The sequence below is a fragment of the Sprattus sprattus genome (genome assembly GCF_963457725.1).
Source record: "Sprattus sprattus genome assembly, chromosome: 14".
Lineage (NCBI taxonomy): Eukaryota > Metazoa > Chordata > Actinopteri > Clupeiformes > Clupeidae > Sprattus > Sprattus sprattus.
This window is the reverse complement of record NC_137912.1, coordinates 23418322-23429409: the sequence shown is the minus strand read 5'-3', so window position 1 is coordinate 23429409 and position 11088 is coordinate 23418322. Positions and strand designations below refer to the sequence as shown.

General features: G+C 46.6%; 1 protein-coding gene across 2 annotated transcripts in view; it reads right to left on the bottom strand.

Moving 5' to 3' along the window:
* igf1 (insulin-like growth factor 1) overlaps nucleotides 1–9811 on the bottom strand; it is a 16968-nt gene extending 7157 nt beyond the window's left edge. Inside the window, exons 1-2 of one of the 2 annotated variants that reach the window (XM_080851012.1) lie at nucleotides 9677–9811; nucleotides 7913–8072 (exon numbers count right to left, since the gene is read on the bottom strand). In XM_080851012.1, the coding sequence (XP_080707138.1) occupies nucleotides 7913–8072; nucleotides 9677–9724 (208 nt within the window). In that variant the 5' untranslated portion in view covers nucleotides 9725–9811. Of the gene's footprint in view, nucleotides 1–7912; nucleotides 8073–8992; nucleotides 9114–9676 lie in introns of those variants that run through there. The other variant, XM_080851013.1, reaches the window with a different exon arrangement.
* Nucleotides 9812–11088: the final 1277 nt, after the last annotated feature.

The following is an 11088-nucleotide window of genomic DNA, read 5'->3' as shown; positions in this document are numbered from 1 at the left end:
AGACCTGGCAGTGTGGTTCTGGAAAGTGTGTGTGTGTGGGGGGGGGGCATAATGAGGGGTGTTCTGTTGGGACCCCATGGGGTGAAAGGTCGTGGGGTGCAAGGAGGGGTGAGCTGGAAAAGGGGGGATAGGGGTGTGGGTACAGGTGGGGGGGGGGGTAGGTTCATCGCATGCACTCATTCAGAAAGAAGCACAGAAAGTCCATCAAAAGAGCTGTAGGCTAAAACCTGTTGAATAAAATAGTGATAGCAATAGTGATCCTGTTGCTCAACTGGTACAGTTATACACTTCCAGTTATACATTTTTCATCAGTGCATGTACCTTAATACAAGAAGTTGTTTTCAATATAAATAATACACTCAATGTAGGTTGGGGAAGTGTGAGAGTATTGGGCACAAAAAGAGTGCTTAAAGGTGTAGTCTGTGATACACTTTTTGTTAAATTCAGCTAATTGCTCCTAATTGTACTTTTTGCAATCCAAAGAACTCTGGTTTTCACACACAGTCCTGACTCTGTAACTGGGAAACAAACCTATTGGCTGGGACCTAGTCATAAACAACCCTAGCCAATCAGCACGATCCTTTTTAAGCGCAGAAGTGAGCGGTGTAATTTGATTGACTGTTGAGCTCAAATATCAACTTTAGGGAAAACCCAAACCAATTTTGTGGACTGCACCTTTGAGGTAGCAATCGCATAGACCTCTGTTTAACTGCATCTTTGAGGTAACAATAGCATAGACCACTGTTTAACTGCATCTTTGAGGTAGCAATAGCATAGACCTCTGTTTAACTGCACCTTTGAGGTAGCAATAGCATAGACCTCTGTTTAACTGCACCTTTGAGGTAGCAATAGCATAGACCTCTGTTTAACTGCATCTTTGAGGTAACAATAGCATATACCTCTGGTTAACTGCATCTTTGAGGTAGCAATAGCATAGACCGCTGTTTAACTGCACCTTTGAGGTAGCAATAGCATAGACCTCTGTTTAACTGCACCTTTGAGGTAGCAATAGCATAGACCTCTGTTTAACTGCATCTTTAAGGTAGCAACTTCACAGACATCTGTTTACCGGACCATCCCTGGTATCAATAGTGGCTGGCATATCTGAGATAATTTGCTTAAAAAAAACAATGGTGGATGAAGTGGTTGTAGTTATGACGTACTCCTCCTGCAAAGATGACGCAGGTTAAAGTCTCGCTCGAGGTCACAGTTACGTAATCTGACAGGTTGCTGTGGGAGGGTGGGGGAGGGACAACTCAGGAAGGGGGGAGAGACAGGGTGTGTGTGTGTGTGTAAAAGTGTATGTGTAATGGGTTTGTTGCCATTTCGTGCATGACCTTTCTGGCCTCCTGTTGAAACCCTTGCTGTGCCCAAAAGCCCTCCCCAAATTAATCACCAAAACATCCCTGCCCGTTTTCCTCAAAATAACAGCTTTTCTTTCTGCAGACAATAAATGGAATAGGATTGAGGACTTTGGAGGGGGGATTGGGTGTGTATGTTGGGGGGTCGGGGGGTGGTATTAGAATCAGATGGGTTAGTTGTAAGCGTGGGCATATAAGATGGAGCAGGTTGTGGCCAAGCGTGGTAATCAGGTGAAATGGGTTTAGAGGTTTGAGGGGTTTGCCAGGTCTCAAAAGGATACAAACACTAATCCGATCACCAAAGCATTGCCGTGGCAGCTGAAGTAAACAAACAAGGAGATAGCTTTCTGTCACAGATTCTGTAGATTACTCACAAACCCAGACACTCACACCACACACACTTGCACAATCACACACTCTACGGGGACATTATTGTCTCATCTACATAATTACGGCCTGCCATGTTTACACATATCCTTGTGCATAGGCACATAAACACACACACATTGCTATTCTCATTGGATGATGTTTTGTCACAGACTTATGTGTCAGATTAGAGGGGGGGCTGGGGGGTACAATAGATTGGGGGAAGTATAGGGTTATTCTGTCATCTATTTGGCAAAAGTACTCAGTTTTACGCCACTGTTTCTGCACTCCTGTGCCATTTAAATTCAGATTCCAATTTTTAAATGAATGGTGAATTAATGTGATGCATTAATGAAAAAATGAATGCATGAATGAATGTATTATTAATAATTTAATGCATTAATGAATGATTGAAGATTGAATGAAAAGTTACGTTTTGCATTCTGTGACCTCAAGGAACCTTTGGCTAATTTGTAGAACTCGCACACATACACACACACACACACACACACCACACACACACACACACACACACACACAGTATATATATATACAGACACACACAGATGGTCGCTGTTTCAGTGTCTTGAAACGGGACACCCTGCTTGTGAATACTGCAGTGCTACTCACATTCTCACATACAAACAAACACTCATACACACACAGACACATATACAAACAGACACACATACAACGTACACAATAACTATACACAGCCAGTTTCTCACACACACACAAACACACACACACACACAAACATAGCGCACATTCCTCTTTGGACAGAGACTGGAGAGGGCTCTGGAACTGGCCTCTGAATGTCTGGAAAAGCAACAGTGGTGCTGGGGCAACGGAGGCTGAGGCACCTTCCAGAGCGTGGCAGAGCACTCCAAGACCTGCTCAGGTTTATACTGCGACGCGTGGGCCGTTAAACAGGCCGCAGACGCCTCTCAGAGCCAGACACCCGAGCGAGCGGCACACGGAGTGTCAGGCAGTTTACGGACCCGCCGGGGACCACGAAAGCTGCCCCGCACCTGGAAGCGGCCTCTTTACACGGGCACCACAAAGGCTTTACGGGCCAAGCTAAATTCTCATGTCACATTTTCATTTCGTTTTTATTTCTTAAACAGACATTATGCAATTAGACTCCAGTGGCTGGAGGAGGAAGTGGAGGAGGAGGCAATAGATGAGATGGAGGAGGAAGAGGAGGATGAGAAGAGAGTGAGGAGGAGGAAGAACAGGGGGAGGTGGGGGAGGAGGAGGATGAGGAAGAGATGAAGATGGAGGAGGAGGAGGAGGAAGAGATGGAGTGAGGAAAAGCAGTGGGTGGTGTGGGATGAGGAGGAGATGGTAGAAGGAGGAAGAGCAGGGAGGAGGGGGGAGGATGAGAAAGAGAAGGAGATGGAGAAGGAGGAAGAGCTAGTGGAGGAAGAGGATGAGGAAGAGAAGGAGATGGAGGATGAGGCAAGAGAGTAGATGGAGAAGGAGATAGAGCAGGGGAGGAGGGGGAGGAGGAGGAGGGCGTTTGGGATCAGGTTCTATAGAGGTACCGGATTGAGGATGCCCAGAGTGCTCGCACAACAGGCTGGTCATAAATTATGGATGAGCCACACTTGGCGGGCTGCTCATGTGCTGCACTCCGTAGACGATCAGAGACCTTCTTCTGTCTGCCCTGCAGTCACTGGATACACTCTCACTTAATGTAATATTATATATAAAAATAACTCTGATAGACACTCACCGACACACACACACACACACACCACACACACACATACACACACACAACCACACATACACACACACATACACACACTCACACACACACCACACACCACTACACACACACTTGCACACACACACCACATACACACACATCACACAGGGTACAAACACACACACACAGACACACACACACTCAGTAGAAAGCTTTACCTATATAAAGGCTCAACTAGGGCAGAAGAAGTGTGTGTGTGTCTGTTGTGCTGAGCTCTTATCTTACAGTAATCCCCCGCCATGTAATCCCACTTATTATGTGTGTGTAGTGAGCATGTATGTGCGTACATATTCTACTATTCTCCGGCTGTCTCTCAATTCTCGTAAAAAGCAAACACAGACCGCTTTCCGTTGGTTTGAGTTTGAACACATCACCTTTTCTGTCTACCTCCCTCACCAGGTTACACAATGCAAACACACAACACACACACACACACACCACACACACACACATACACCAACACAACACAACACAACACACACACATCACACACAAAACACACATCACACCACACACACACCACACACACACACACACACAACACTCACAACACAACACACAGAAACATACACACACACCATGTGTCTCAAGACAGAGTGACTGAGGCGATCCACTAGTAAGATTGCTGAAAGTAAGTTTGCTGAAAGTGCCTTTGCGGGCGCACACCTCCACCAGAGTGAAGGGAAGAGAGGGGAGTTTAACACACCTCCACCAGAGCGAAGGGAAGAGAGGGGAGTTTAACACACCTCCACCAGAGCGAAGGGAAGAGAGGGGAGTTTAACACACCTCCACCAGAGTGAAGGGAAGAGAGGGGAGTTTAACACACCTCCACCAGAGCGAAGGGAAGAGAGGGGAGTTTTCCTTCACAGGTCATTTCATTCCACACCGTTTGACTTTGTAGCTAGCTGTCCTTTTCCTCCTCCGCCTAAGGAAAACTACATCTGATCGATCGCTTCTCATTGCAGCCATTGTACATGTTCAGCTATGATCCACTTATTGACATATATACGCTCTGAGCTACCGACAGCATCTCTGAAACCGCCTCCTTGTTTTTTTTTTATATAGTTTTTCACATCCTCCACCTCTGACTCTATCCTTATTTCCTGTTCATTAATCGTCTCTCCTTCTTTTTGTCCGTTGTATGAATGCATCGCCCGGGGGGCATGCAGCAGAGGTTTCTGTATCTATCTATCTATATGTCTGTCTGTCTGTCTGTCTGTCTGTCTGTCTGTCTGTCTGTCTGTCTGTCTGTCTGTCTGTCTGTCTGTCTGTCTGTCTGTCTGTCTGTCTGTCTGTCTGTCTGTCTGTCTGTCTGTCTGTCTGTCTGTCTGTCTGTCTATCTATCTATCTATCTATCTATCTATCTATCTATCTATATGTCTGTCTGTCTGTCTGTCTGTCTGTCTGTCTGTCTGTCTGTCTGTCTGTCTGTCCGTCTGACAGTCCGTCCGTCCGTCCGTCCGTCTATCTTCTCACGGGTCTCAGGTTTTTATCCATACAGGTTTGCAGGTTGAGCTCCTCACAACTGAGTTTTGATATTGAACTAGAAAAACACAACCCCCCTCCCTTCTCCATCATAGGCTGGGATGAGGAGTCTCTCTGTGCAGGCAGTGCAAAGACAACAGAGCATTTCTGGGTCAGGATAATAATTGGAAAAACTGACTACGTAGTGGATTTCTCCTTCTTATACTACTACTACTACTACTTCTTCTTCTTTTTCGTTCATTAATTTTTTTTCTACCAAGACCACATTTCATGTCATTAAAATATTTTTCCGCCGAGTAGTATTTCACGTTTCTGTCAAGGTAATGAAATCTGAAGTCGCCGCATGCAAGTGCAGCTACTTCGGTAGTGACGTGGGCAAGGTGGATTGGCAGACGTTGTGTTGCCATGTGTCACCGCCAAGGCAATGTCACTCTAGGGGCCGTGTGGCTTAGGGACAGTGCCAAGCCCTAAGCCCCCAGGCTCCTCTAGAGGGGCAGGTTTGCAGGGATGGAACGGTCCTAACTGTCAATCACCCTGCCTGGTAGGAAACTGCACACCAGCAATGGCTTCTCCAGATATAATACCTTCAAAAAACGTAGCCACTCCAATACACACACACACACACACACACACACACACACACACACACACACACACACACACAGTGTCCCTGCTGAAAGCATTCTTTCCACTGCCTCCATGTCTACAACACGCCCTCCTCCTCCACCCCCCCCCCCCTTCCTCGCCTCTCCTCTCTTATTCTCCCTCGTCTCCTCCTCCTCCTCTCCTCTGCTGTCCTTTCCATCTTCCTCCTTGTATCTTCTTCTTTCCTCCTGTCTGCAGGAACAATGGATGAGGAGTGAAGTGAGGTGCACACATCCCCTCGCTAAGACCCTGTCAGGAGGAGAAACAGGCATTGGCTGATGGACCTGAAGTCCCGCGTGCTTCGGTGTGCGTCACGGACACAGAACACAGGACACTGGGATCAGGAGTGATCTGCAAGATTACTCACGCGGGAGTATTCTCAGGCAGGTTGGCGTGAGAAGGGATATCAGTTCAACAGGTTCACTGCTCACTGCACATAGGCTTGCACTACTTCGCTGGTGTTATGTTCTCTCTCTCTCTCTCTTTCTGTCTTGTGCGATGTCAAAGTGAGGTTGAATGGGGGAATAGGTGAGAAGTGACTCGGCAGGCTGTCCAATGACGTGATGTGCAAACTGGCGGTGATGATGCAATGATTCCGAAAACAAGACAAACATTAAACATTTCCGCAAATTTCTGTTTTAGAAACAAGTGTTTGCCTTGGAGTGCTTCCAGTCAAAATAGAGCCAGGATTGCTAGACAGTCCCCAAACTGCCACAGAGTCAGATTCGGACCAGATCTAACCCTGGTCTTGCCATGAGCATGTCCACTTCTTCCCACAATGCAATTTCCAACCAATGACAGAAATAACAGAACAAAATTGTCACTGATTAATTACTTTTTACAGGATTTCCGATTCTTCCACTGCCGCAAACCCACAATAAAAAGGAAACAAACACAAACAAACAAACACAAACTAACAAAACGTGAAGGAACATACTAGGAAACACTTGCCTTTACCTCTTGCTCCATCAAACGTTTTTCATGCACACATGATCAGAGCTCACTGGCCCACTGCATAACTCATCACGCTATTACAGATCAGCCATTGCTCATCTAGCAAGTTCGTAAGTTTGCACGTGGGAGAGAGGGGGAAGGGAGCTTTGGAATCTACTCTTGTCTATAATAAAATGCATTTGCACTCTGTGTGACTTCTCGTTGGAATCTCAATCCGCCGCTCATAAAACAATCTGTGCGGTTACGTGACTGAATGCTAGGATGCGTGTTTTTCCATCCAATTTGTATTAATTTCTTTATTTTTTTTATAGTGTGTTGTTTTTATTAATGTGCAGTATTAAGCCTACTGTTTGCCGTCTACTGTTTCCTTCTCATGAAGGACTCTGGCCAGTAGGAGGCCCCCTGGAGTGAACTGTTCTCTTCTTGACCCCATCAGAGTAGCGTCAGCCCTAGGAAGATGGACGCGGTTCAGAAAGGCAGGCTCTGCTTTCTGAATGGCTTAAGGACGTCGGGCTTGCGTTGCCTCGCCGGCAGTGTGAAACGCGGAGTCGACAGAGTGTGTGTGTGTGTGAGAGAGAGAGAGAGAGAGAGAGAGAGAGAGAGAGAGAGAGAGAGAGAGAGAGAGAGAGAGAGAGAGAGAGAGAGAGAGAGAGAGAAAGAGGAAGAGTGAGTTTGGCTGTTAGTGGAGAGACGAAGCACAAATCCCACAGTCAGCTGCTCCATATATCGTATGCTGGCGCGGGCACGCTCTCAATGGAAAATAGTAGATTTAAGCTCGGGATCCTTAACGGAGGGTTTTCTTTGGGTAGCGCCCCCACTTTTTCTCTTGGAAAAAAATGTTCAGCACTAACTAACTTTCTTTTTTCTTTCTTCTTGACTTTTGCTGCCTCGGCTTCTCTGGTACATTGACTGTCTGCCAAAGTCCACTTTAGACCCCATCCTCGCAGGCTTAGCAGCTACTTACTCAAGGTGTAATATACATATAGCTATTGAACATAAATCTGTACGAAATTTACCTCTCAGCAGCGGTACCTTTCGCCCCCAATCCCCCCGCCCTTTCTAGACTGATCCGGGAACAGAGCCAGGTATCAGTCCACACCACACTGCGAGCATTGTCAACTCAAAGAGCACCCGCAACCAGAAAAGAGGGGGACAGAATACTTCAGGTGTGTAGAGGTAGCAGCAGTTGTGAATGAGCGAGAAGGAGAGAGAGGGGGGAAGAGGAGGGAGGGAGGAGAAATCTGGTTCTTTCTTATTTATGAGGTGCACATTAGTGCTCGGGGAGTGAAGTGGCAATCCTTTATGAATAAATAAAAAGTGCACTTACTGAAATAAAAGCCCCTCTCTCCGCACACAAACTGCAGCGTGTCCACCAGCTCCGCCCCGCACAGTGTCTCCGGACCCGCCTCCACCGCAGCCGGGGTCAGGCTCAAGACGCAGAGCACCAGCGACAAAGTGTGCGTGCAGGAGAGACAGCACATGGTACACTGCGCCCGAGAGAGAGAGAGAGAGAGAGAGAGAGAGAGAGAGAGAGGATGGGAGAGGCACAGTTAAACAGCTGGTCAGATGTCGAGAAGGCACACTCTGTCTCCCTCGCGCTCACTCAGTCTCTCACACACACACGACCCAGCTATGTCACGCACCAGACTAGAGTGCAGCGGCACTAGACCTCTCGCAAGGCTTGATGCCATTTTTAAACACCGACATCATAAGTAATCGCTCGTCATCACTCTCAGATTTGCTGATCCCTATCCCGCCAGCGCATGTAATCTCGTGCCAGCGCGGAACTCGACTGTTCTGATGTCAAAGCAGTCTTGATGAATAAACAGGTGGTTTCACGAGATTGAGAGATAATTGCAGACGATTCCGTCATTTAATCGACTCGATAGCGCGCGTATGAAGTGCGTTAAGCATGAGAAACTTAACAATTTTCTTTATCGCTGTACCCCATCCTAAACCCGGTCCTTCCCCCAACGAACACTCAATCAGATGCCTGGCGTCTGTCCTATCATAATATGATGTATGGGGTGGTGACGGAACTTGCCCCCTTGTGACATAATACATTCCTATCTTTGGGCTGCAGAAAGCCTTTCCTCACTTCATTCATCCAACCATATGAAAACACATGTTAGTATCATAACAAAACCGGAATGGGGTGTCTAATGTAAAGTTAGAGGCAACACCGGTATATCAAAACACGTGGGAGGAATCAAAGGATAAATTGACCTCATCCCTTGCTTCTGAAAGCATCATTTGGAATTTATGAGTTGTGCCCTCTCGCATGCCCACGGCATAGACTAGCCTACAAAAGAGGTTACTTCAAAGGAACTCAGCAATGCACTTGTCAGCCGTCTCTATCGACCCGTCGGATGGATTGTTAACGTGATGAGCCGGCGCCCTTACCTACCCGAAATGTGACATGGAAAACTGCAGAGCCGCCGCCAAGCCCAACGGAAGAAACTCCCGGGGGCAAATTTACATAATAAAGATGCACTCGAGGTGTCTCCTCATCACCTCCCGGCTATACCGTCCCAAAGATCACGGGGAGCTTTCTCTGATCCGACATGCCCATCCCTGTTCCCTCAGTTCGAAGAGCTACAATCCTATCATAAAGCCCTGTCCATTAATGCCGACTCAGCAAAACTTCAACTTGAAAGTTCCTTTCGAAAGGCAAGTACAGCCTAGCTCCGATGCTCAAGAATAACGCGCACTGCGCAAACTGAAAACCACATATATTTTTTTTGTCCCGCACCATGCACAAATAAATGTCATCGCCGCGCTGCATTTACCTTAAGTCTCTTAAAAAGTTGCATGGATAACATTTCTGTCGTTCCAATGTGAGGGCTCAAGGTCTGCATAAAATCGCTTCAAGTCTGGGCTTCCTCCCTGTGTGCTAATCAAATATGCATGGTGATTTATATCTAAAAGGACACGAACCCCTGATGGAGGGAATATTAAGTTATTTCCCCCCTCACTCCACCAAGAATATTCCTTCCCAAAATATAAAGCTTTTTTTTTTCTGGGAAAAAAAAATCAATAATTGCATATCCAAGGTGAATATTCTGTGTCAAATGAAATGCGGTAAGTTTACCTTGAAGACATCACTCAAATGCCACTGAAAGAATTGACCGTTAGACATCCCCGTGGGTCTCCGCACGACAAAGCCCAGCAAAAATGAACTTGTTTGAAGTCATTAAAAACAGCGAGAAAGAGGACGAGATGCGGGCAATGTCACATCTCAATATTCCGACTTTGTTCCATTGCGCAGACTCGTTTTGGAGAAGTGAGATTTAGCGAACAGGAGACGGATTTAGCGAGAAAATCCCTCACATTTATCTACATTACAGAGACATTCTCAACAGGAAACAGCTGGGGCAGTATTTGCCCTTGCCTCTCACTAAGTTATTCATTAAGGATTTTGGGCACATTTTCAAATAACGTCATTTCTCTTTTTTCTCAGAATTGGATTGAATTTTGATCTCTTTAAGACTCAGTTGTTTAAGATAAAACGACACGACCGTACCACCCGCGCAGTTTAACAAAGCGTGTAAGGTTGAAGAAACACACCCGCTTTCCTTTGACCGCGGAAGATGAGACGCGGCTGGATATTGAACGATTACAGTAGCACTCGCGTGAATAGCGGGAAATTTGCTGTTTTATTTGTCCAAGATTAGTTTCGTTTATGAGATGCTTACTGCGATGTTTCCTTACCATAAATGATCAGCGTGTCAGTGTTTTACAATGTAAGCCCATAGGGATTATGGAATCCCTGAGCGATGGTAATATTTAAAGAGCGAGAGGGAGAGAGAGAGAGAGAGGAAAAAACTATTTATTAAACAGGGGGTTCAGAGGAATACGTAAGTAAGTCTTGAGGATTTTCCCTCTGTGAAGTCTTTGCAGTACAATGATTGATGGGAAGTTGGGCTGGTTCGGCGAGTTCTGTGTCAAACTCGGTTTGGCTGACCTCTGAGGAATGAGCCGTCTCAGCGCACGGCCAGCACACAGTGCGTTCATTGAAAATTGTGAAAATGAACTTCACGACTTTCATGTGGCTGAAGCGGCACGATCCCAGATCCCGTCAGATGGGCTCAGAACACCCGCCGGGTAACAAGCACAACGCAGCAGCCCACCGAGGAGAAACGGGAGCTCGCCTCAGATTTTAACATCCGCGCCTAGGCTACTGCTCTGTGTTAAAGCAAACGCCGAAATCTCGACTCTTGCTGTAACGCAAACATAGCCTATGTATTGCAGATTTCTGCACACCAACACACCAAAGACACATCCACGGATGCCCCCACATAGCATGTGTGTGAGATCATGTGCAAGGAGAGGCATTTCGTGATGTGAAGGCGATCTTTTTGACTAGGCCGAGAGTTTATCTCGAATGATGACCAATGTGGCGAAAGGCCACTTCCTAATTGCGCTGCCTCGGCTTTAAAAGAGTTGATTTCTTCATCACGGACTGGGGCTCAACTCCGGGCCAATCAGGTGCGAGGAGATCCC